Raw genomic sequence first — 27915 nt, 5'->3', positions numbered from 1 at the left:
TTGTCGTTATCTGCCTACACCTGGTATGCATCTCTTTTTTTCTCTTAATCAGGGTCTTAATATCTCTTGAAAACTAAGGTTCCCTACACTTGTTATCTTTACTTTTTTATTCTGATAGGCACATACAAGCTTTGTACTCTCAAAACTCCACTTTGAAGCCCTCCCACTTTCCAAGCACACCTTTGCTGGGAAACAGTCTGTCCCAATCCTTCCTTGCTGGATCATTTCTGCTTCCATCAAAATTGGCCTATCTTCAGTTTTGAATCTCAACCCACGGACCAGACCCTTTTTTTTCCATATTTACTTTGAAACTAATGGTATTATGATCAGTAAATGTGGTGTTTCCTACACAAATTTCTGTCAACCTCCCCTGTCTAATTGCAGATCAAACATATAGACTATGACAAATGAGCAGAAGTCAACCATTTGGCCCATTGAGTCAGTTCCACCATTTCATCATGAGCTGATCCATTCTCTGCCTTAACCTCCACTGACCTCCACTGCCGCCCGTGGCAACAAATTCCACAGATTCACCATCCTCTGGCTAAAAAAACTAATTCACATCTCTGTTTTGAATTGGTAACCTTCAATCCTCAAGTCACATCCTCTCGTACTAGTCTCCATCACCATGGGAAACAACTTTGCCACATCCACTCTGTCCATGCCTTTCAACATTCGAAATGTTTCTGAGGTCCCCCCTCATTCTTCTAAACTCCAAGGAGTACAGTCCAAGAGCAGTCAAACGTTCCTCATATGTTAACCCTCTCATTCCCGGAATCATTCTAGTGAATCTTCTCTGAACCCTCTCCAACGTCAGCACATCCTTTCTTAAATAAGGAGCCCAAAACTGCACACAGTATTCCAAGTGAGGACTTACCAGTTCCTTATAGAGTTTCAACATCACATTCCTGCTCCTATACTCTATTCCTCTAGAAATGGATGCCAACATTGCATTTGCCTTCTTCACCACCGACTCAACCTAGAGGTTAACCTTAAGGGAATCCTGCACGAGGACTCCCAAGTCCCGTTGCATCTCAGAACTTTGAATTCTCTCCCCATTTAAATAATAGTTTGCCCGTTTATTTCTTTTACCAAAGTGCATGACCATACACTTTCCAACATTGTAATTCATTTGCCACTTCATTGCCTATTCCCTCAATCTACAAGTCTCTCTGCAAACTCTCTGTTTCCTCAGCACTGCCGGACCCTCCAACTATCTTTGTGTCATCAACAAACTTAGCCACAAAGCCATTTATTCCATTATCTAAATCGTTGATAAACTAAGTGGAAAGAAGCGGCCCCAACACAGACCCCTGTGGAACACAACTCTGGAGGTCACGCCCCTTAATTTAGCACCTAACTCATAGAATTCCCTGTGTAGAGCCTTGTCACTTGTCCTTCCCATGTCATTGGTATTTATTGGACCATGAACTCTGGCACTTTTCCCTCCCACTTGAGAAAGCTGAGGACTCGGATCCTGGCACTAGGAAGCAACATTCAACATTCCCTTCCTTTCTGAGTCATATGGGTAGACAGTGCCAGAAACCTGACTGCTGTTACTTTTCTTGATTAAGTCACCCCCCACCCCCAATTTCCCAACAGTATTCAAAGTGTAGCTGAAGTGGATGGCCACAGGGGTACTCTACTTTTGCTCATTAACCCCTTTCCCCTCCCTGACTGTCACACAATTTCCTGTGTCCTGCACCTTGGGTGTAACTACCTCTCTATATGTCTCTATCATTTCCTCAGCCTCCTGAATAATACAGGGTTCATCCAGTTCCAGTTCCAACTCTTTAAAGTGGATTGTTAGAAGTTGATATACTTCTCACAGATGTAGTTGTCAGGGACATTGTAAGTCTCCCTGTCCTTCCACATTTCCCAAGTGGAAAATTCCATTATCCTGCCTGGGATCTCTAATGTCCTAGCTGAGCAGATTTAAAGAAGGGAGGAGACAAAGGTTAAGTTAGATCTTTTCTTTTGCTCTTCTGAGTGAAGCCTCTTTTTGCTGAAGCCTCGAAGATGACCATTCACAGACTCAGAGCCATCAAATTCTCTATATATAACTGGTGATTCAAATCCAATTCCATCATCTAAATCATTGATATACAACCTATAAAAAGTGGTTCCAATACCAGCCCCTGCAGAACACCACTAGTCATTGGCAGCCCACCAGAAAAGGATCCTCTGCATCTCTATTTTTAATAGATGCCCACTCTCCTGAGGCTGTGCCTTCTTGTCTTAGACTCCCCCACAATGGGAAACATCCTTTCTACATCTACTCTGTCTAGACAAGGGGTCAGCAACCTTTACCACTGAAAGAGCCACTTGGACCCGTTTCCCACAGAAAAGAAAACACTGGGAGCCGCAAAACCCGTTTGACATTTAAAATGAAATAACACTGCATACAACGGGGTTTTTTTGCCTTTATGCTATGTATAAACAAACTATAATGTGTTGCATTTATGAAATTGATGAACTCCTGCAGAGAAAACGAAATTACATTTCTGCATGCAACAAAAACATTTTGAACTCCGAAAAAAAGACGTTGGGTTGAAGGTTACTTTTAAGTAAAATACTCAACGTCTATTTGAGTCCTTCTTGTATTTATGAAAAATGCCAAACTTAAATTTGCCGCCAGCAGCAAACCAAAAATAACATCAGCCAGCTGTCAACCTGAAAAATAAAAGGTCTATTTCACTGAACAATGAAAACATATGAATATACGTAAAATAATAGGCAATTAAAATATTTATCATACTTGTTCAGGTTGACTCACACCTGACAATGCAGTCGTATTCAGTAGGGATGGATCGATGCTTAGGGGAGTGACCGGGAAGGATAATGTGTTTTTTCCTCTCTGAACTCACAGAAGCGTTTCCCAAACGATGTTTGCATTGCGATGATTGCAGAATGTAAATACCCCGAATTTATCATGTCGTGACCTTGTTTGAACTCTCTCAAATTGGGGAAGTGAGACAATGTGCCTTTCTGTAAATCTCTGGCAAGCAACGTCAACTTGCGCTCGAATGCCAAAACATCCTCCAACATGTGCAGGGCTGTACGTCCTTACCCCGTTGAAGAGCTGTGTTCAGCGTGTTCAGGTGCGCTGTCATGTCTACCATGAAGTGTAGCTTTTCCAGCCACTCTGGCTGTTCCAGCTCAGGGAAGGTAAGCCCTTTGCTGCCCAGGAAAGTTTTCACTTCTTCCAGACACGCGACAAAGCGTTTCAGCACCTCCCCTCTGGACAGCCTGCGATAAAAACACGTTGTAGCGGCGTGCTACACGCAGTCAGTAAACTGCAGTCAAAGATAGCTTTATTCAAACTAAACAGCCTTGCTTTTAAGCCTCCCTCAACCCGCCCCCCATGGGCGCGGATGCTGCAAAAGACACGTACTCACAAACACCCGTAGGCTATCTCCCTTAGCCTGAACGCTGGCTAATTGTGAGCCGGTTCGGATGTGTCAGGAAATGGGTCGCCACAACGTCTTATTTAGATTGTACAAGATCACCATAATCTTCAAATTTAGATTTACATTTCAAAAACTAACAAACTAACATAAAATACATTTTAATTAAATACTGACCATGTAGCAGTGTGCTACACGCAGCGCTAAAATTATGACACGGAGTCGGTAACTGCAGTCGAAGGAAAAAACTTTATTCGAAATCTTCAGCCTCACTTTTAAGCCTCCCTCAACCTGCCTCCCCCCCATGGCGCAGAGGCTCCAAAGCTCTGTGCTCGCAAACCCCCGTAGGCTATCTAATTGTGAGTCGGTTCGGATGTGCCAGGAAAAGGGTCGCCACAACCAATTATTTCCCAAAGCATCAGGGAGCTGCAGCACAGACGTAAAAGAGCCACATGTGGCTCCGGAGCCGCGGGTTGCCGACCCCCGGTCTAGACCTTTCAACATTCGAAAGGTTTCAATGAGATCCACCCCCCCCCCATCCTTCCAAATGTTCCTCATATGATAACCTTTTCATTCCCAGAATCAGAACCTCCTCTGAACCTTCTCCAATGCCAGCACAGCTTTTCTAAGATGTGCCCAAAACTGTTCACAATACTCAAGGTGAGGCCTCACCAGTGCCTTATAAAGCCTCAGCATCACATCCTTGCTCTTGTATTCTAGACCTCTTGAAATGAATGATAACATTGCATTTGCCTTCCTCGACACCATCTGCAAGTTAACCTTTAGGGTGTTCTGCACAAGGACTCCCAAGCTCATTTGCATCTCAGGTTTTTGGACTTTCTCCCCATTTAGAAAATAGTCTGCACGTTTACTTCTACTACCAAAGTGTATGGCCATGAATTTTCCAACATTATATTTCATTTGCCACTTTCTTGCCCACTTTCCTAATCTGTCTAAGTCCTTCTGCATCCTACCTGTTTCCTCACCACTACCTGCCCCTCCACCAATCTTCTTATAATCTGCAAACTTGGCAACAAAGCTATCTATTCCATCATCTAAATCATTTATATACAACATAAAATGAAGCAGAGCACCTCTAGTCACTGGCAGTCAACCAGAAAAGGATCCTTTTATTCCCACTCACTGTCTTCTACCAATCATCCAATGCTCTAACCGTGCCAGTAACTTTCCTGTAATGCCAATGTCTTTGTCAAAGGCCTGAAAGTCCAAATATATAACATTCACTACATCTCCTTTATCTAACCTACTTGTAATTTTCTCAAAGAATTCCACCGGGTTCATCATGAAGGAATTTCCCTGAAGGAAACTATGTTGACTTTGCTCTGTCTTGTCACCAAATACTCCATCACCTCACCCTTAACAATTGACTCCAACGTCTTCCCAACCACTGAGGTCAGGCTAACTGGTCTCTAATTTCCTTTCTGCTGCCTTCCTCCTTTCTTAACGAGTTCGTAATTTGTACATTTGTAATTTGTAATTTTCAGTCATCTGACTCCATGCCAGAGTTCAATGATTTTTGAAAGATCATTTCTAATGCCACCACAATCCCTAACACTACTTCTTTCAGAACCCTAGGGTGCAGTTCATCTGGACCGGATGACTTATGTACCTTTGTCTTCCAGCTTTTTTGAGCACCTTCTCCCTTATAATGGTAACTGCACTCATTTCTCTGCATTCCACCAGCATTTTGTGTGTGTTACCCACTTTTCTTCTTTCACACACTACATCATCAGGCATACTGCTGGTGTCTTCCAGTAAAGACCGCCACAAAATAACTCATTTAGTTCATCAGCCATCTCCTTGTCCCCCAGAATTATTTCTTCTGCCACATTATCTAGTGGTCCTATATACCTACTCATTTCTCTTTTATTTTAACATACTTGAAAAAACTTTGATATTAATTGCTAGCCTGCTTTCATATTTCCTTTTTTCCCTTCTAATGATGTTCTTAAAAACTTTCCAATCCTCTACCTTTTCATTACTGTTTGCTTTGTTGTAAGCCCTCTCTTCTGCTTTTACAATAGTTTTGTCTTCCCTTGCCAGCCATGGTTGTACTATTTTACCATTTGAGTCTAGGACAAAACACCCACAGTTGCACTGCACCAACTCATAAGCTTCCAAGTAGCAGTCTTGATGCACCATCAATAACTCACTCTGAGACGTAAAGGCGAAATATCGGCTTTTATTGACTGGAAGAAGGAACAAGCAGTGAGTGACCATCATACTACTTCCTGGAGACTGAGAGGCTGGGCTCAGTCCTCAATCGCCTTTATACAGGGGTCTGTGGGAGGAGCCACAGGAGCAGTCAGCAGAGGGCGTGTCCAGACAGGTATATGTGGTTCACCACAAGTCTGCAGCTATGTCAGCTGCTTTGTACCCAAACCAGCTTCTCCATATATCTCCACAGGTTCCACCAATATGCCATCTTCCTCCTTCAACACCATAGCCAACTCCCTCTCCAACATAGGGGTCAGCAAGAGACTCATTGATTGAATAGCCCTATAGCTTGGAACTAAAAAACAAATTTTATGAAGAAATAAGTCCTCGAGAAGCTGCTGCATTCACACGTGCTGCCATTATACCAGAAGTTTAAACTCTTTGTATACCTGGTAAATTGTCAGCTCCGTTAAACTAGCACAAGCAGTTTAGGTTAATAAGTCTTTTTGATATTTTTTCAGCGAAATATGTAAACAAAACAGTCTTTCTGGTTGAGGATCTGTTGGTCTTGGTCTGTAGCACCAATTCATCAATAATCGATCATTTCTGACCTACGTTGCGTTCTAAATTGAGGGAGAGTGCGGACGACACATCTGGGTACCGGCATGCGTCAACTAAACTTTACTGTTGTCCATTGTTATTTATCTCTAGCTCTGTACGTGGTACATCGCTACATTGGTGACCCCCGACAGTCCAAACGGGATTTGGACCAAAGATAACCGATTCTTCATCTGTTCACGTAGTTTCGCTCAAACTGCCGACTTTCTGGACACTGTGACCACATGTGTGGTTTAGACAAGCAGAAGCCCAGTTCCAGATTCTGCAGATATCCTCTGATTCCACGTGTTACTACCACGTGGTGAGCGTCCTTGACCAGGAGACGGCCGCCCAGGTTGCAGATTTCATACAGTCGCCCCTGGAAGAAGACAAATATGAAGCATTCAAAGCGCTGCTCATTGGGAACTTTGGCCTCTCGTGGTGTGAGCGGGGTGCCCGCCTGCTTCACCTGGACGCAATCTGCCGTCAGCATTGATGAACAAGATGCTACAAACTATTATTTATTGATGAACTTTACAGATATTCTAATATGTGCACTTGTATAATCTGTGCACTTGTAATGCTACTGTGACATTATAATTTCTTTTGGGAATTTTTTCCCAAATTATAGTTTCTATCTATAACACAATATGTAAACTCCTCCCAAGTGGCAGTGGCTAACTAAGTGGCATAGGAATAAAACTTTTAACTACCAACACCTGTGACCATGTGAGTTTCCCTTGAGTCAATTACCCCCATATTTCAAAGACATATAGGTTAGTAGGTTAATGATCACGAGTGTCATTGGGTGCCTTGGGCTCATTAGATTGAAAGGGCCTGTTACTGTATGGTATCTCTGATAAAGTAAATAAAACTACAATGAACCATGACATCTGACCTTATATGGCATGATTAAATTCTTTGAAGCTGTGTCAAGCATATTATTGAAGGTGGAGCAATGGAATTTAGTAAGCTATTTCATAAGGTTATCCATGGAAGTCAGAAGCATAAGATACAGGGAAATTGGTGCATGGATTCTAAGCTGTCTTGCCCATAGAAGGCAGAGGCTGGTTGCAGATGAAGCATATTCTGTTTGGAATTCTGCAGGGAAGTTGTTCTGGGATTCATGATCTTTGCGACTTTTATGAATGACTTGGATGAGAAACTGGAAGGGTGTGTGTAGATGCAATGAAAGTTGGTGGACTTGTAAATAGTGTAGGTTACCAGGGGTTACAACAGAACATGCTGAGCTGGGCTGAGAATGGCAGATAGCATTCAACCTGTTCAACAGAGGGATCCTGGGGTCCACATCCATTTATGTTCAATGTTTCTATGCAAGTTGATAGGGTTGCAGAGAATATATATAATGTGGTAGCCTTCTTTAGTTGATGGATTTAGATTAAGAGCTGTGAAGTTATGTACATCTCTATAGAATCTAAGTTAGACCTCTCTTGGAATCTAGTTGCCTCATTATAGGAAATTTATATAAGTTTTAGAGAGGGTGCAGAGGAAATTGACCAGGTTGTTGCTTGGATTGGAAAGCATATCTTATGAGGCCAGGTCAAGCAATTTAAGGCTTTTCTCTTTGGAGCTTAGAAGGATGAGAAGTGACATGATAGTGCAAACTGATGAAAGGCAATGATCAAATGATGCCCAGAGATTTTTTTCCAGGGTGGATCTGCTAATTTGAGGAGGCATAATTTTAAGCTTATTAGAGGTGGAATGCCTGAGACACAGTACTGTGCAAAAGGCACATAGTTAAAGCTAACCTATCTTTTTTTTTTGCATTTGTTTATGTGGAGTATATGCTTGTAAATCTGGTGAGCAAAGGATATTGGAAATGGCAAGGGTGGAGTGCCACCGGAGGGGTGTGGGACAGGTGGCAGAGGAGTTTCAGAGGTGGGGTGGGGATGCAGACACACCCAGCCTGGAGACACCAGATAAGCTCATTTGCTTCCAAAAACTGGTATATTGACCATTACAGAATGTCTTCGTAATGCTTCCTGCTTCCTCCTCTCTCCCTAACATTACCCCAACCATGATTCCTCTCTCCATTCCCTATGACTTTGTTCTATTTTGTCCTCTTGTCACCAAGTACTCCCATCAACTCATTCTTAACAATTGTCTCCAACATCTTCCTAACCACTGATCTCACGGTGCTTGAGGTCTTGAAAATTGTGTAGAAGGGGAGGAAGGCAGCAGAAAGGAAATCATAGACCAGTTCTATATCAGTAGGAAGGGATGGGGGAACGAATGGACAAGGGAGTCGTGTAGGGAACGATCCCTGCGGAAAGCAGAAAGTGGGGGGGGAGGAAAGATGTGCTTGGTTGTGGGATCCCGTAGGAGGTGGCAATCTCCCTCCTGGCACTTATCCTTGTAAACGGAACAAGTGCTACACCTGCCCTTACACTTCCTCCCTCACCACCATTCAGGGCCCCAGACAGTCCTTCCAGGTGAGGCAACACTTTACCTGTGAGTCGGCTGGTGTGGTATACCTCGTCCGCTGCTCCCGGTGTGGTCTTTTATATATTGGTGAGACCCGACTCAGACTGGGAGACTGTTTCGCTGGATACCTACACTCGGTCCGCCAGAGAAAGCAGGATCTCCCAGTGGCCACACATTTTAATTCCACGTCCCATTCCCGTTCTGAGATGTCTATCCATGGCCTCTATTGTCAAAATGAATCCAAACTCAGGTTGGAGGAACAATACCTTATATACCAGCTGGGTAGCCTCCAACCTGATGGCATGAAAATTGACTTCTTTAACTTCCATTAATGCCCCTCCTCCCCTTCCTACCCCATCCAACATATTTAGTTGTTTTTTCCTCTCTCTCTCTGCCTGTTCTCCATCTCCCTTTGGTGCTTCCCCCACCCCTTCTTTCTCCCTAGGCCTCCCGTCCCATGATCCTTTCCCTTCTCCAGCTCTGTATCCCTTTCACCAATCACCTTTCTAACTCTTAGCTTCATCCCACCCCCTCCGGTCTATCATTTTGCATTTCCCTCTCCCCCCACTACTTTCAAATCTCTTACTACCTTTCCTTTCGGTTAGTCCTGACGAAGGGTCTTGACCCAAAACATCGACTGTGCTTCTTCCTATAGATGCTGTCTGGCCTGCTGTGTTCCACCAGCATTTTGTGTGCAAGTGATCACATTCTAGCAGGTTCAGGAAGAGTTTATTCTTTTAGCACATTAACATTACTAACTTTAAGTGACTGACCACAATCAGCATCATTCTAAAATTTAAACTAATTTTATTATCAGAGTACATATATGTACACTTGAAATTCATTTTCTTGCAGGAAAATGGAATACAATTGAATCCTATGAAAAATTACATAGAGAAACACTGACAGACTATATGAAAAAGAATACAAACTGTAAAAATAAAAATACTGAGAATGAGCTATAAACTGTTCTAATATTTCAGTAATATAGTTTGATTAATCATTCTTGTTCATTTAAATAGTTCACAATGAATTGTATGTATAGACAATAGACAATAGGTGCAGAAGTAGACCATTCGGCCCCTCGAGTCTGTAATAAATACATGAATTACATGTCATTGTTACCACGATATGTGAACGCTTTGCTTAAACTTGAAGATCGACCTGCATTTCAGACTCCTGTGTCTTCCTTTGAATAGCTTAATGTTTAAGTTACAAAACACTAGAGATGAGGTAGTTTTAAAATGAACCGAGACACTATTGACCAGGTGAAGTGCAGTAAGGTTGTTACGGATTCAAGCAACAATAAATATATTGTGAGGCAAGGGTTTTTATTACAAATAACACGTTTATTAAACACTGAAAACAAACACCCCCCCCAAAAGTAAACAAAACACCCACGTAACCGGAAATCAGCTGCTGCGTGTCAGCTTAAACAGTTCTTAAAGCGATGTTGCTCAAACAGTTCTTTAAAGTAGTATTGCCAAAAGTTCAAAATGCTCACAGTCCATTTAAGGGAGAGACTTTTTAAGATGATTTAAATTCTCTTTCACGTCGTTTTGCTTTGGTTCCCAAATCGAACTTTTCCCACGATGAATTTACGTAGATGGACAAATGGAACAGCTTAAAGGCACTGACCTTTCCTTTACAGAACTGTTCCCAATCCTTTCTGCTATTGTACAGGGATTAACACGAGAACAGTCAACAAATTCCTTCTGAATGAGGATCAAACAAGGTCGAACCTGTTGCACCGTTGAAATCGATTCTCCTCGATCTTTTAACTCCCGAACTCCGATCTTCACTCTCCATTGATTCTCAACTAGCAGTCTTATAAAGAAACTGCTGGCAATGACCTTTTAAACTTTAGGCATTAGATAAAACTTCATCTTTCAACTAAACTGCGTCATAACATTAAATCACGCAGTGGCATGAAGTCAACATGGCAAATCCTGCCACGAACTGTCCCTCCTCATGGGGGGAGGGGGTTCTCCTTTTATACCCTGTAAAAAAAACCTATCACATGACCTCTACTGGCGGGAAAATGACGTCACTCCACCATCACAAGACCATTACCTCAAGTCCAGTATAGCTTCAACCCCAGTCACGTGTCACGGGTATGTAACAAGATATTCAAAAGAAAATCAGGCAAGTTAAAAAAGCAGCACATCAGCAATCTCTCTAATTGATAATGAACAGTGTGTACAAAAATCTTATGCTGAGCAAATTTATGCCCAGTGTTATGTGCACACTGAATTTCTAAGCGAAAGTAAACCTGAATAATAACCTACAAAATTCATTTTCTTCAGTGGTTTATTAAGCCATTCCACTTTAAATGAACTAGCGGTTCGTTTGTGCTTCATGCAGATTTTCTTTGAGATTTCCCATTCTTTGCCTTCTTGTGAGCAAGCCAGTTCTGGATCCACAAAACAATGTCCCCTTGGATCCCATGCCTCCTTACTTTCTCAATAGGCCTTGCACAGGGTACCTTGTTAAATGCCTTGCTGAAATCCATATACACTACATTTACTGCTCTACTTTCATCGGTATGTCTAGTCACATTCTCAAAAAATTCAATCAGGCTCACAATGTATGACCTGCCCTTGACAAAACTATGCTGACTATTCCTAATCATATTATGGCCTCTCCAAATGTTCATAAATCCTGCCTCTCAGGATCTTGTCCATCAACTTACCAATCACTGAGGTAAGACTCACTGGTCTATAATTTCCAGGGCTATCTGTACTCCCTTTCTTGAATAAGGGAACAACATCCACAACCCTACAATCCTCCGGAACCTCTCCCATCCCCATTGATGATGCAAAGATCATCGCCAGAGACTCAGCAATCTCCTCCCTTGCCTCCCACAGTAGCCTGGGGTATATGCTGTCTGGTTCCAGTGACTTACCCAACTTGATGCTTTCCAAAATCTCCAACACATCCTCTTTCTTAATGTATGATTGTTAAATATACTAACCTGCTGATGACATAGAGGAGGGCAAACACTTGTGTACAGTTTAAATTTTTTTGTGTATTAATAGCAAGGGATGTGTGCACGTGCACCTTAGAGGGAACACTGCCCAGCACATGAAGATCCATTCAGGTTAGAACCAACAGTGCAGCACATGTTCATTGGAAGGAAAGGTGATTGTTTCAAAAAAAGGGAAGAAAATGGCAACATTTGCAGATTCATTAAGGGTGAATACCAAGTGATAATAGTAATTAAAATACTAGAAAGGACTGGCTGTCTGAAAAATTAATGAGTTTGATTATACAACAGGCAGAGACTATAGGGGTACCACGAAGTTCGGTGCTGGGACTACAGCTGTTTACAATATACAATAATGATTTAGATGACGGGATTAAAAGTAACATTAGCAAATTTGCTGGGTGGCAGTATGAAATGTCAGGAGGATGTTAGGAAAACGCAGAGTGACTTGGACAGGTTGGGTGAGTAGGCAGATGCAGTTTAATGTGGTAATGTGAGGTTATCCACTGGTGGCAAGAACAGGAGGGCAGATTACTATCTGAATGGTGTCAAGTTAAAAAAATGGGAAGTATGACGAGATCTGGGTGTCCTTGTACATCAGTCACTGAAAGTAAGCATGCAGGTACAGCAGGCAGTGAAGAAAACTGATGACATGTTGGCCTTCATAACAAGAGGAATTGAATATTGGAGCAAAGAGGTCATTCTGCAGCTGTACAGGACCCTGGTGAGACAACACCTGGAGTATTGTGTCCAGTTTTGGTGTCCAAATCTGAGGAAGGACTTTCTTGCTATTGAGGGAGTGCAGCGGAGGTTCACGAGGTTGATTCCCGGGATGGGGGGAGGGGGGGGGGGTGCTGTCATATGTTGAAAGATTGGAGGAACTGGACTTGCATACACTGGAATTTAGAAGGATGAGAGGGGATCTGATTGAAACATATAAGATAATGAAGGGATTGAACATGCTGGAGGCAGGAAACATGGTCCCGATGTTGGGGGGAGTCCAGAACCAGATGCCACAGTTTAAGAATAAGGGGTAGGCTATTTAGTACGGAATTCAGGAAAAACTTTTTCACCCAGAGAGCTGTGGATCTATGGAATGCCATGCCTCAGAAGGTAGAGGAGGCCAATTCCCTGGATGCTTTCAAGAAAGAGTAAGATAGAGCTCTTAAAGATAGCAGAGTCAAGGGATAAGGGGAGAAGGCAGGAACGGGGTACTGATTGTGGATGATCAGCCATGAACACAGTGAATGGCTTGATGGGCCACAGCGGTGCTGGCTCAAAGAGCCAAATGGCCTATTCCTGCATTTATTGTCTACTTGGCTTCAGTATTTTGTAGCAAATGAAACAGCCAGTGAGAAACATGTACCAATTTTGCTGAATGTGTGACATTCTCAAAATGATGCAGAAACATTTAGAACCAAAGCCATTCATAAGCGGAGTTGTGCACAGGTGCTCTCCATAAAGGGAATCCCAGATTAAGTCCAATGGCAATTAGCAACTGGCAAAGCAGAGTACACACCTGCCTCTAAAATAACCTGAAGACCCAGAGATAGGACAACCCCCTTTGAAGAATCTCATTACTCGACTCAAATGATCACTCTCTGCCACTTATATTTCACAGTATTCTGTCAAGATGAATAGATATAAAGCAAATGCACGGCCAGGAGGAGAAAAATAAAGTTTATGGTTCAACTGGTGCTAAAATACTGATTCAATGCAGTGTGATTACCTAAATATTCTATATACCTTATGGAAAGATATTTTACCAGACCCAGTTTAACAGAAGAATAAAAGAAGTTAACCTATGCATCAACTGGTTCTACTGGAAGAACCTTTACATTTTTAAAATCTCATCCCTGACCTTGATGTCTGCAGTTCTTTAGCCCAGTTCTCTCTGAAATCCACCCTCCCACATAAATCACTCTCTAAGCTTTACTGGTTGTTAATATATTTTCTCTTTAGTTTCTTCCATACCTTTTGGCCTTTGAGGACAGTTAGCAGCCAATCACATTATTATGAATATGGAGTCAGAGTTAGCAAGATTCGGCAAAACTCTGATTTCCATCTCTAAAGTGAACCAATAGATTGTATTTGCCATTATGTTAATTTCATAATTCTGGATTAATAAATAATAAGAATTTAAACTCCTATGTATCACAACAATGACCTAATTCAATTCATCATTACCACCAACTGTTACACTACAATTTAAGTGAATTACCAGGTGCTCTACACCTATTCAAACAAGATGAACCATTTATGGTTTTGACTAGCAAGGGTCATCCACAGAGAAACAAAGCAACATCACATTGTTTAACAACTTACTTTTAATATTCTTAAAGATTGCATTTTTAACTCTACTTACACTGAAATGTTATCATATTCTGTCATAGACTTTGGTTACAAAATTTGTTTTGATCATGTTTTCATCCAAAATCAAGAAACAAAAGGAAAGGGGAAAAAACACTTCACCTTGAAACTAACTCAACAAAAACAGGGCTTAAATGATAATTACAGCCAACAAGGCAATACAATAGGGAATAAGGAGTGCTCTGGTTAACATACATATGCTGCAGATGCTACCAAATGCCATTCCTCCAAACTATTTCCTTCCAAAAGAAAGACAAGTTACTTGGTTAAAGAATTAATATCAAACTCCTTTTATGATCTGAGAATAATTAGCATGTTTGGACAACAGATAATAAACCACTTTGCTATTTAAGCACTCAGAAACTTTCCGTGTAGACTGTAATTCTACTTCTGAAGATTATTGTCTCTGTTCTTTTACACAGCTCGGTTGTGATATCTGCTGTTGGTTTCTCTGAATTTCTTGAGTTTAATGTTACAGAATTTCATACCTGTCAACCAAAAACATGGTTTCCAGAGAAAACCTCACTGGACTGTTGCTGTCAACATGATTTACTCCACTAACCTGTGGACGAAGAGGACAAGCTTTAACTTCCAACATTAACACAGAATACAGTAGAACTATCATAACTGTCAGATGGTTTCTGCTAACTTCATCTGTGGCTCTAACTTCTGTGTCTAAGCAACAAATCTCAGCACAGAGTGCAAGGACAATCATATCCATAAACAAAAGGACAACACTGATTAGAAGCAAAAAGAGAAAACATTAAGTTTCAATTTGTACCTCATATTCTACTAACAGACACTAAGCTTAGGCTACATCCACCCAGCGCCAGATAAATCTGAAACCGAAGCTTCCTCTCTTCCTTTTTACCCTTCATCCACACTAAAACGGTGTTTTCGTCTCCTGAAACTGGAACTTTTCAAAAACGCTTTCCAAGGTGAATATTTTTGAAAACGCTGTCAAACAGCAGAGCGCTATTAAATTGTTTTCTTGAACGCAACCTAACAATTTCAGAATAGATGGCAACGAGACTGAAGCCAGAAGAGTTAGAAAAGTACTCATCAAATACTTTGATCTATAACTTACTGAATAAATAAGTATACTCACTTTGCCCTGTTTTCTGTCCTTGCTGATATGAAGATGGTTTACCTATTTATGCAAGTACTTCTCTGATAATAGATGTGTAACAGCCCAATGTAACATTGTATGGAAATACAAGATAACACTGATGCAGACGTGTTTTATACATTTAACAAGGTACTTTATTAATGCAACAGTTAGTTTTTCTTTTTTGTAATTTTTTTTATTGAAGTTCATCATCAAACATTTCCATAAGATGTATTTCAGACATTGTACATATATATGATATAATCATATATATCACAAATCTCCACAAAGTATCTATCTCAGGTATACACTTAGAGAAAAGAGTGGAAAGAAAAAACAAGCAAAAGGAGAGAACTATGTACAAGTAGGCAGTGATTTCTTTTTTACAACAGATTCATTGATTTGTGCGAATAATATCAGGCCTATGAGGCATTATGTAGTTAAATCATTTTTCCCAGTATGAATCAAATTGTTCCAGCTTATGATTAACAGATGTTATTATCTTCTCCACTTTGTAAATGTCCATTGTAATTTCCATCCATGTATTTAAAGTTGGGCTCTCCTATGATAACCATTTCCTAGTAAGAGTCTCTTTACCAGCCACCAACAGTATATTCATTAAATATTTATCTCTTTCCAACCATTCTTTGGGTATATATTCAAAATATATGGTCTTACTCTCCATGGGTATTTCACATTTAAAGGTGTCTTGTAGGGCATTGTGTATCCCCCTCCAATAGTTTTTGATAACAGGGCAGTCCCAAAAAATATGGTAACGATTTGCATTTTGATTTCCACAATTTCTCTAGCAAACAGGGAGGTTAGTATCATAATGGGATTTCTGAGAGGGTGTAATAAAATATCAAGTTTTTCCATCCAAACTCCCTCCATTTCTGTGAATTGGTACACTTTCATTGATAACTACATATTGTTGTCCATTCTTCCTCAGATATAATTATCCCTCCTTCCTTCTCCCATTTCGTTTTAATGTATGAAGTCAAATGTGTTTTCAGATTTGACAAACCCTTATACATGTTTGAAATGATTCTACTACCAATATCTGAATTATATACTTTTCTAAAGAGCTCTATCAAGCATGTACTTGCCGTGGTTACATTTTTAAGCGTCTTATTAACATATTGTCGTATCTGTAAATACTGATCAAAAATCTTGTTTTTCTACTAATTGTTTCTCTATAAGCATTTCAAAACTGAACAATGTTCCTTCTTTCATTATGTTGCAAAGAACTGTTATTCCTTTAGCTGTCTAGTCCTTAAATCTAGCATCCTTTATTCAGCATAAAATCCGAGTCATACACCATTTGAGAATTGCAATATCTCCCTCTACATTATATTCCTTTATATTAGTTTTCCATATTTAAGAGTCAATTTCACCCATGGGTTATCAATAGCATTTATGAACCTTTGCAGGTTGTTATCAGTCAAAATTGCTTGTATGGGGATGGGAAGTACCCGCTCCTCAATGTTTTTCCATTGAGTATCATATGATGGGTTGCACCAACATATCACAGCTCTTAACTGTGCTGCAAAATAATAATCTGTGAGAGAAGGTAGGCTCCATCCCCCCCTTTTCCTTTGCTAATTGCAAAGTTTTGAGACGAACTTTTACTAGGCCTTCTACTCTGCCAAATATACCTTGATAACATCTTGTTCCATTCGTTGAATTGATTTTGATTAATCTCTATTGGTAGGGTCTGAACGAGATATAGCAGTCTGGACAGTATATTCAGTTTAATAGACTCAATCCTTGAACTGAGACTGAAAAAAGGAATCAGGTTCCATCTTGCCATATCTTCCTTAATTTTTTATATAAAGGCTGATAGTTGCATTTTGATAATTTTGCCGAATCTTTTAGCATAACGATGCCCAAATATTTGAAAGACTCTGTGCGTCATGCCTAGGGGTATCGACTTTCAATTTCTCTTGGTGGGCTATAGTAATATGAAAGTAACTAGGTTTTATCTATGCTAATCTTGTGTCCTGGTAATTGCCCATATTGTTCAAAGGATTGCATCAATTTAGGTAAAGAGTATGTTGGTTGCCCTAGATAGATTAAAATGTCATCCGCGTAACAAGCCAATTTATGCTCTGTCCCTTTTAATAGTAATTCCCCTGATATCTTCATTTTGTCTGGTGTATTGAGCTAATGGTTCCAGATATAGCGTGAAGAGTAGTGGTGACCATGCACAACCCTGTCTCGTGCCCCTTTCTAGGGTAAGACTATTTGATAAATCCATTGATTTTAATCCTAGCAGTAGGATTGTCATATAGTGTCTGTATAGTTTTAATAATTGTGTCTTGGAAACCAAATCTATGTAAAACTGTAAAAAAAATTCCAATTAATCAAATCAAATGCTTTTTCAGCGTCCACGCTTATCACTATTGCTTCGATTTTATTTTATATGATCCATAATGTGAAGTGTCCTTCGTGTATTGTCTTGTGTCTGGCGTTGTCGTAAAAACCTGTCTGATCGTTATGTATCAGTATGGGTAGAAACTCCTCTAATCGTTTGGCCATGATGGAGATAAATAATCTGTAATCTACATTAAGAACGGATATTGGTCTAAATGACCCGCATTCTCTTTTATCCTTGCTTTCTTTCGGTATAGCTGAGATTATCGCTTCCTTCCAACTGGGTGGCATTTGTGCCTTTTTTAGAGCCCAGTTCAGTGTAGGGAGTAAAACAGGAATTAACTCATTTTTGAATTCTTTGTACCACTCTGCCGTATATCCATCTGATCCTGGCGACTTGCTTAATTTAAGCCTACTAATTGCAGCTCTTAATTCAACTTCAGTTATGTCAGCAGTCATCGTTCTATTTTGGTCTTCGCTTAAAGTGGGTAACTCTAGAGAATTCAAGAAGGTGTCAATTTGGGTTATGCTTTCCCCTGGAACTCGGAATACAGAGTTTTGTAAAACACTTCAAAAGCTTCTTGAATTTCACTTAGCTTATTTTTTATCATTTTTGTTCTTTGGCCCCTAATTCTATGAATTGTATTTTCTGCTGTCTTTTTTTCAGTTTCCATGCCTGTATTTTCATAGATTTCGATCCACTTTCATAATGTCTCTGTTTCAGAAACATTAAGTTTTTCCTGATTTCTTGCGTAGCCAAATTATTTATTTCTTTCCTAATTCCTTTAATTTCCCCTAATGTATCCTGTGCCAAATTCATTTGGTGTTTTCTCTCTAGTTACTTCAGCCTATTTTATAACTCCTCTAATGTTTTATTCCTTACTTTTTTCTTATATGAAGATATTGCTATAATTTTCCCTCTTAAGACTGCCTTCAGAGTATCCCATAAAATGGGAGTTAAAACCTCTCCATTATCATTAAATTCTAAATAGAGACCTATTTCTTTTTTGATTTGTTCCTTAAAGTACGGATCATTGAGTAGACTTGAATTTAGTTTCCAAATAGTATTCTTTCGTTGTAGGTCAAAATAAACAGATAAATATATAGTTGCATGGTCACTTACATCTATTGTCCCAATTCCACGGGTGTTTATTTTGTCTTTGTCTTTTCCAAATGTTATGAAATAGTCTATTCTTGTATATACAGAATGTGGAGCAGAATAATGAGTGTAATCCCTTCTGTCAGGGAAAAGGTCCCTCCTTATATCAATTAAACCAACATCCTCAAAAAGTGTATTAACTTTCTTATGTAAAGATTTTGTTTCATTTTTTCTATTGGAAGTCTGGATTTATTGTAAATTTAAGTCTCCCCACATATCAGGAGACCTTCTGTTTCCGTTACCATAATATCAGTAATTTTCTGAAAGAAACCAGAATATATTGCCCTCTTTATCTCCCATTTTGAATAATTTTTCAAAATTTAGCTTACTTGAGATAAGAATAGCAACTCCTCTCCTATATCCTGATTTATATGAGGAGAAAAACAGATTAGTGAAGCCCATTCTCTTTAGTTTTTTATTCTCATTATCACTTAAATGAATTTCCTGTAAATATACTACATGGGCTTGTTCTTTTTTTCATTTTGGATAAAATTCTCTTACGTTTGATTGGATTTAATAGCCCATTGACATTAAAAGAAATGAATTTTACTTTGTCCTTAGCCATCTGTATTTAACTGTTAATGTATCATTGAAATTAGAATAAAACTTAATCGATCTACTCCCTGAACAATTAAGAACCAAGAAACGCAAATAATTACAAAAACGACAACGAACGTGTGATTCCAAGGCTGAGGTCTCTGGTAGATGACCCTGTGTTGAGATAGAGGAAATGTCTAGCTGTGGGGGATAACCCCTCCTACTTGTGAGTTGAGGGCCCCCATTGCAGTATTCATAAAAGTCAGTGAACAAATCAGTTACACAGAAAAGATTTCCCTGTGTACTCCTCCTATATATATATACACACACATACATACGTACGTATGTACGCACACACACACACATACACACACACTCAGACACACACACACACACACACAAAATCTATATATATATATATTCTTATTTTGGTGGGCAAAAAGGAGTAAGTGAGCGAATAAAGAATAACAACTAAGTAATATAAAATCCACATTATAATAAGTATTTCTCGAGATAGGTATATCACCGTCTACTTTTGCTTCTGTTTAGCTTCTCAACATTTTTAAAGTTAGCCAAACCTTATGGCTCTTCTGAAGGGGGTGAAGACTGCTTTTAGGAAACTCCCGGTCTCTTCCTGATATATTTCTCTCGGCCTCCTCCCTTCTCGATTCTCGCAGGACAATTCCTCAGCCAGGCTTTCCCTTGCTTTGGTCACCTCTGGCCTTCATGTCTGTAGTCGCTTCTTCCACTGTCTGGTACAACCACGTCCCGTTGTCATAAAACACTCCAAGTTTAGCAGGGTACGGAATTCGAAATCTAATCTTATTTTGCTTTAGTACTCGCTTTACTTCAGAGTATTCTTTGTGTTTCTGCAAGACCATGGGGGTGGGGGGCAATCTTGGACGAAATATATTAATTTATCGTCTAAAAACACACTCCAGGCCCTTTGTAGAATCTCCAGTTTGGTGCTGTACCGAAGGAATTTAATTATTACTGAGCATGGCTTTCTATCCTGAGTGGGTTTCGGGACTAACTTGCAGTGGGCTCTTTCGACTTCCAGCTTCATAGCCGGGGAAAGATCCCACAATAACTTTCTGACAAACTCCGTCATGGACGAGCCCTCCACTCCTTCGGGAACGTTGTAGATTCTGATATTTTTCCGCCGTGATCTTCTCTCCAGGTCAAGTAGTTTACCTTCTTGGTGATTTAATATTTTTATTGTCATACTCAGTATCTGTTCCACATTTTGAACGCGATCTTCCACCCTCTCAATGTGAGTCTCTGCCACCGCTATTTTTTGATTGACGCCGACGAGCTCTGACTTGATATCACGGAGCTGCTGCTCTATTTCTTTCTGGAACTCCCTTATCTCTTTCAGGATTTCGATCATATTCACTGCCTCACCTGAATGAGGCTCAGCGTCCGCCTCGCTAGCACTCGGTTGGGTAGGAGAGCCATTGGCTGCACTCCTCTCGGACGCAGGCTCCGGAGTGTCGCTTTTTTTATTTCCATTCTTTTCCCTCATTCTTGCCCCTCTTTTCAGTTCAAATATTTTTCGAAAAATACTATTTTTGATGGGTTAACAGGGTTTAATACGTGTTTTTCCGGAGGAGGTAGTGACTTAAGCTGCCATTCTCGATGATGACGTCACCAGAAACCAGTTAGTCAGTTTTTCAATGTTCTTCATCAACCAGGTCAACCTGTCTGTGAACTCCCTGTTGGTTGCTGCCATACGCTCCAATATATGTTTTTTTAAATTTTAAGTTCTGCTGCGTGAGACCCAATAGCCGTCCGTCATTTTAAGTTTTCCTGGTCTGTAACTACACAAACGAGCACTTTTACGGCGAGATTCGACACCCAACATGTCGCTTGTTTTCAGTAGATGTGTCCTGTGCTTGCGCAGGAGGAGGAGATTCGCCGAAATCTCCGTTTCAGTGTGGATACAGATATTTTTTTAAATGCATAGTGTGGACGCTTATCGTTTTACGTGAAACTGGCATTTTCAAAATTATCCAGTCTAGTGTGGATGTAGCCTTAAACTTGCAAAACCACATCTTTGTTTTAAGTTTATGCTGTTACAGTAGCAGCAGCATGGGCTCAGTTTATTACTTCCTAACTATTAGCTGTATAGGATATAGATATAATGGTTATGCACAACATTTATCACCTTTTTCCATTTTCTGGGTCAGATTGTACTTCAGTTTATCATATCACTGTGACTGGAGACTGGATGAGGATGCTTAGCTTTTTTCACTATTAAAGTTAGTGAACCAGATGAGCTTTAGAATAATCATCATCACCACCAAGATAAATTAATAAAGGAATTTTAAATTCCTCAACTGTTATGCTGAAACTTAAATTTTGAGGTTTTGAGCCTGGCAAATCTGGCTAATGGTTTAGCAAACTTAACCATGTATAAGAAAGTCTGAATGTGCAGTATTGTTAACTTTACACATAGATAGTAAATATACATTGAGAATTAAGAATATTGCCCCATTTATATCAAACTTTCTGCAGATCCAGCAGCTTTCGCATGAAACTCAATCAGCAGTGGAATCCTAAAAACTCCTATAATATCCTTTTAAAGAAACACTCTAAGAAATCTTCCATAATTTTGAACACATTTAATTAGCAGAATTCTTACCTGTATATTGCAATAGTTCTTTTTAGACACAAAGGAAACATGAATTGGGAAGAAATCATTTGGGTGTCCTGGGAAACTGAATTCCATACTACCAGATTTGTTTTTGGCATCTATGACTGGCAGACACCACTCCAGTATGTTTTTCCGGATGTCATGGCGATATTCGCCTTCCAATTCGCTAATCAATAGAGTCCCAGGACCAGCCCTAAGTACAACATTAGTAAACTTTTTAGTGCTGTGGGACTAGAGAAACAGTTATTCCGTTTATACAGTTGCTTAATAACAAAATAATTTAATAACAGGTTACAAAATTAAAATATTATAAAAGTGGAAAGATGCATTGCTGACACATTCAGCAAGTGAGAAAGCATCTTGAAAGTCAAATAGGTCATTGGCCTGCATTATTCTAGCATCCATTCTTCACCAAAACACCTGCATTGCTTGCTGAGTGCTTGCAGATTTTAAATAGTGGTGTACCAAACTGTACAATCCCAAGCCATTTGACTGACTTAAAGCTTAGTAAGAAATACAAAATATTTTCTCTTTTTAAAATTTTATAGACACCAAATTTCATAACTGGTGAAAATGAAGTTAAGGAAATGCACTTTCTTGTAGCATACTGGGAAAACAATCAGAGGAAAGAAAAAAGGTATAGAACAGTTGCAGATCAACTTACGGAAGTGGAATAGTGATAATGACATCATTTAGTTCCAGGCTGATTTCCTGTAACTCGTACTCAATATTTACATCACAGCCAGTAGCACTCAAGGAAGGCCAACAATTGACTAATTAAAAAAGGTAATAAAAGTATCTTAAAAACAGAAGTTGCCCAAATATTTAGATAAATTTTTGAATAACCAATTAAGCACCTTTATAGCAGTTGAATCAGATCATGGTCTTCAATGAAAGTGGATTTTACTGTTGCATTATTGATCAATTGGAAAACCAGTACTGAATAAATCCCAAAGGCAGACTTCACATTATCAATAGTTCTGCTTGAGAAGTGATCAATTTTTGAAGGCTTTGCTTTGGAAATAGTGTTTAATTTTAAAGGTTCAAAAAAAATCAGGCCAAAGAAATGATATTAAAAAAGATCCAGAAGAATACAATAGATTTCACATATGAAATAGGCAACTATGAGCACAATTAAAATTGAAGTTTTAGATACAGCATGTACAGGTCAGATTCATGAAGTCAGAGACAGAATTTGGTGAATTCTGGATCTCGAAGGAACTGCTTTTTGTCTCTTCTTCTAAAATCTGATACCATAAACTTATATTATTATATAAGAATACAATATTTTGTTCTCTATCTATGGGAAAATAGATATATAGTTGATTAAAACATTACAAACATATAAAATTTGCAACTGCATGCTTGGATAAAGCAAAATTTATTTCATCATTCCTAAGCAAATCATTAAAAAACTGACAGATAACTTTACAGGTTTTTACACTAACACATGCTGATAGATTTATTTAGTATTATCACAATTTTGTGTCAGAAACTAAAGGATCGGTCCCACGTTTTAGTAATAAGCATCACAGTTCTAGGTCCTCCCTAGGTCATGTACTGGTTTTGTTCTGAGGAATAGTTCAGAAGCTGATTTATTCCCTGGTCAGAAATATACATTTTCTAAAGTAACTTAAAGTATTGTTAAAATTGCACGAGAGTATTTGTATCCTAACCAGGGAAATCCTCCTGTATTTATATTCAACCACTGTAAGAATATTCAGATTCTGCTTCCTAGAATGTGTTTGGTTTATTTTATGCTAACTTGCATTAATATAGCATCGTAAGCATAGAAGAACTCAGATATTTTCAAAAAATCAGGATGCTCTTCATTGACTGCAGCTTAGCATTCAATAACATCATCCCCCTCAAAATTAATTAATAACCTTCAAAGCCTTAGCGTCAATGCCTTCCTGTGTAACTGAAACCTCAATTTCCTCACTTGCAGAGCCCAGTCAGTTCCAATTGGTAACTGTAATCTCATTTGTGATCTCCATCAGCACAGGTGCATCACAAGGTTCTGTGCTTAGTCCCCTGCTGTACTCGCTTTACACTTATGACTGTGAGGTTAAGCAACCACTATACCAGCACGACGAAGGAGATGATTATTGACAACAGGAAATCCAAATAAACACACAAAAAATACTCTGAGTTACCTAAGTGGAATATAAGGTGAATAAACTTCCTTTGGGCTTCCAGCCAAGTACAGACAGTGTTTATAACCAACATTTCAATGACCAACCTCTCCATCTACACCAGGGATATAAGGTATTGCTCCTCCACCCAGAAATTGGATTCATTATGGCACGGGGAGGTCATGGATCAATATGTTGGAATGGAAATTAAAATATTCGGCCACCAGGAAGTTCCACTTTTAGCTGAGGAGTGGAGGCGCTTGATAAAATGGTCCCCCATTTAATGACGGGTCTCACTAATGTAGAGGAGCATCGGATACAACAGATCAACAGATGACCCCGCAGATATGCAGGTGAAGTGTTGTCTCATCTGAACCCAGAATGGAGGTGAGGGAAGATTAGAATGTAAAGTGTTGCACTTTGTCCTCTCGCAGAGGTGTGCCGGGGGGTGGGGGAGATGAGTGGGAAGGGAGGTAAGATGTCTTTGGAGATGGTGGAAGTAGCACTCCCCCAATTTATCACTCATTCAATGACAGATCTTATCTTTATCTGTAATTTGTCAATCACAATTCCCAAAATGACCCCCCACTAAGACTTCAATCAATTGCCAGGCTTATTGCCTAATACAAGTTCATGTATAGCTTTTCCTCAGTTGAATTACCTACATGCAATATTATTTAAAGAAACCTTCCCGGATGTTCCAAACAATTTTAGCCCTATTTAAGCATCTGGTACTAAGGGAGTCCATGTCACTGGAGCAAAAAGACTGCATATTCTGGAATCTCCAGCAAAATATACTGCGGAAACAGTGTGTCAGACACTTTCTGTGGAGACTCAATGTTTAGACTCAGTCAATATCTGGGAAGCAGAGTTGCTTTATTGGTCTTTATGGTTGAACTTAGTTGAGTACTGGTAATTTGGATATGTATGTAAGACAGCAAAATTCATTAAAGTAACCGAGAAAGGTAAAGTGGAAGGAAACTCATCGAAGAGTAGACAATAGGAGAAAGGGATGGAGGAGGGGACCCAGAGAGAAGTGATAAACAGGTGAAAAGAGGTAGGAGGCCAGAATGGGGAATAGGGGAAGGGGAAAGAGGATTTTTTTTACCAGAAGAAGGAATCAATATTCATGAAATCAGGCTGAAAGATACCCAGAAGGAAAATAAGCTGTTGCTCCTTCATCTTAAGATAGCCTCATCCTAACACAAGAGAAGACATATCAGAAAGGGGATAGGAATCAAAAATATCTGACGCCATGACATTCCACGCCATGAGTGGAGAGGTCTCACAAACATAGAGAGTGCATCAGAAACACCTGACACAATAGACAACCCCAGAAGATTTGCAGGTTAAGCGTTGCCTCGCCTTGAACAACAGTTTGGTACCTTGAATGGAGGTGAGGAAGGAGGCAAATAGGCATGTGTAGCACTTTGGCTGTTTACAGACTTGTATGCTGAGCGGGACAATTGCACAAGGGAATCATAAAGGGAGCAAACCTTGTGGAAAGGTAGCAGGAGATGAAGGTATGTTTGGTGGTAGAATTCCTTTGGAGATTGTGGAAGTTGCAGAAATTGATATGGTGCAAGTGGAGACTCATGGCTGATAGGTGACGTGTATGTACTCTGATAATAAATATGTACCTTGATAATAATTTTAAACTTAATTAAAAAGTAAAATGCAAGAGAAGTATGAAACCAGAGAAATTCTAAAGACAGTAAGATTATTAATGGAATAGTTAGTATACTTTTGTCTGCCAAATAAAAACGTACTAATTGTTATTTCAAACTTCAATACTTACTCGTAAGGGGAATAAAGGCATCATCAGTAGTTTGCAATCTCCATTTTAGAATGCCAACATCATTATTCAGAGGGAAGGATTTCCCGGGATTTCTTAAACCGATCGATGATTCTGTAGTGAAAAGCTTTTTATCTACATTTGGGTGAGTCTGGATGTAAAAAGTAAATAGGTTAAATCCAAAAATTACAAGCTTTATGTAATCTAGTAAAGGAGAATTCAGTCAGGAGAGAGAAAGCATTTTGAATACATGCTCAGAAAATCCTGTGTCTCTGCCTTGTGTCATGTTTGCACTTTTGCATCAATGACTATTTCTGGAAACATGTTTTCACCTTTTAAAAGCATTTGATACTTATACCCTACAAACATCTTTCTCCAACTTCTTTTTTCAGCTCTTTGCTTAATATCTCAAGTTTTTAAGAGTACCGTAATTGAATTTTTCCTAATTGTGTTTCTTCAACCAATATGAAACTAAAATATTTTACATTTTAGTAATACTGTGTGAGTTTGGCTAAAGTAAGATATCCCTCCACGCCTTCACATAGCTACTGCTGTGGCTTATCATGTGTTCTTCCAACATTGTTGCATTACTGACCAGATTAATGAAACTGTTTGACTCTATTCCTGACTACCCAGCTGCAAAGATCATCTGCATTAGAAATAACAAAGATAGTTGGAGTTATCAATCCTGAGATCCCATTTACCACAAAATTCCACCTCTAAACCCTCCTATCAACACATCTTCAATTTCTACGTGTACACTGTTAAGACTATTTCTAATCATCCTTAACAAGCTCCAAACTGTCAGACTTCTTGTCTGACATACAGTCCTGACTAAAATAGTCTCTGTGGAACTAAATTTGGAAAGATCAACCAAGGTCTTAAGATCATTCCAGAGTTCAGAGAACTATTCCCTAGATACCTATTCCATCCCTGTTGCCAATATCTGATTAAGATTAAACTCAATCTGTTGCCCACAAACTCAAGTTATTCAAAATATCCTATCTATGCTCTAATTTGCACTTCTATCTAACCACCAGGTCTGTGCTCTTGAATACAGTTAATTTTCCAAACCTTTCAAAAAATCTCCCCTCATTCTCCAAACTCTAAAATTAACTGCACTCCACTTTTGGTCTTGAGCCCCTAATGATGATAATTGTTCTGTTGTGAGTGACTATACCCTCAGTTTTGGTAGTTCCTAAGCTCTGGAGTTTTTTCACCTCTTTATCTTTCTGTTTCGGTGCCGTTAAGACACTGATTAAAATCCATTCCAGATTAATATGAAGGGTATCTACCCATTCTTTTTAGCTAGATGCTAAATTGTTTATGCAAATTCAAAAATCTGATAGCCAAAAAAGCTCCTGACGAAGGGTCTTGGCCCGAAACATCGACAGTGCTTCTCCCTATAGATGCTGCCTGGCCTGCTGTGTTCCACCCGCATTTTGTGTGTGTTGTTGTTTGAATTTCCAGCATCTGCAGATTTCTTCATGTTTGCTCCAAAAAAGCTACTTCATATGATTCAAGTAACTTCCTAAACAATCAAACGACAGTCAAACTGACTGGATCACCAAATCCAGATGCAAACAAATAAAAATGCTTGCCAAACATACAACTATTACTTCTACCTGTAGTTGAATATCCTTTTTATCATCATTCTCCACCTGAAGGCGAATTCTTCCCTGCTTTTCATCTGTAACTCGTAGCATAATCATGCCATGTACCTCCATGTTTTGTAAACCACCATCCCGATCACATACCAATACTATCTTCTCTTCAATCTTTAGATGTACACTGTATAGGTTGAAAGAGAAATACAGTTAACAAAATCTTACAGTGTTATGATTGTAACTTCAATTATGATTACAGAAAACTAAGCACAGGACTAGGAAATAAAACACCTTTACATAGTATCTCAACACAAACTAAACATAATTGACCTGAGGAGAACCAATATTCTTGCGGGTAGGTTTGTAGAGTTGTTGGGGAGGGTGTGAACTAATTTGGCAGGGGAGTGGGAAACAGAGTAAAGGGACTTAGTATAGGACAGATAGTAAAAAAGTAAAGACAGCATGCAGTCAGACTGTCAGGAAGGGCAGGCAGATGACAGGACAAAATTGCAACCAGCAGGGTGAGTATCAATACATTAGGGATGCAGAACCAAAAAGGGTA

At 39.4% G+C, this 27915-nt stretch overlaps 1 protein-coding gene across 2 annotated transcripts in view; it reads right to left on the bottom strand.

Moving 5' to 3' along the window:
* Positions 1–10614: 10614 nt before the first annotated feature.
* The window catches only part of LOC132386015 (coatomer subunit delta-like), a 74866-nt gene continuing 57565 nt past the window's right edge, over positions 10615–27915 (bottom strand). For both annotated transcript variants that reach the window (XM_059958279.1, XM_059958280.1), the window contains exons 6-10: positions 27372–27537; positions 25750–25897; positions 22481–22589; positions 21805–22009; positions 10615–14545 (exon numbers count right to left, since the gene is read on the bottom strand). In XM_059958279.1, the coding sequence (XP_059814262.1) occupies positions 14456–14545; positions 21805–22009; positions 22481–22589; positions 25750–25897; positions 27372–27537 (718 nt within the window). In that variant the 3' untranslated portion in view covers positions 10615–14455. The remainder of the gene's footprint in view (positions 14546–21804; positions 22010–22480; positions 22590–25749; positions 25898–27371; positions 27538–27915) is intronic.

The sequence above is a fragment of the Hypanus sabinus genome, assembly GCF_030144855.1.
Source record: "Hypanus sabinus isolate sHypSab1 chromosome Y unlocalized genomic scaffold, sHypSab1.hap1 SUPER_Y_unloc_12, whole genome shotgun sequence".
Taxonomy (NCBI): Eukaryota; Metazoa; Chordata; class Chondrichthyes; order Myliobatiformes; family Dasyatidae; genus Hypanus; species Hypanus sabinus.
This window is presented reverse-complemented; position numbering and strand designations above follow the sequence as displayed.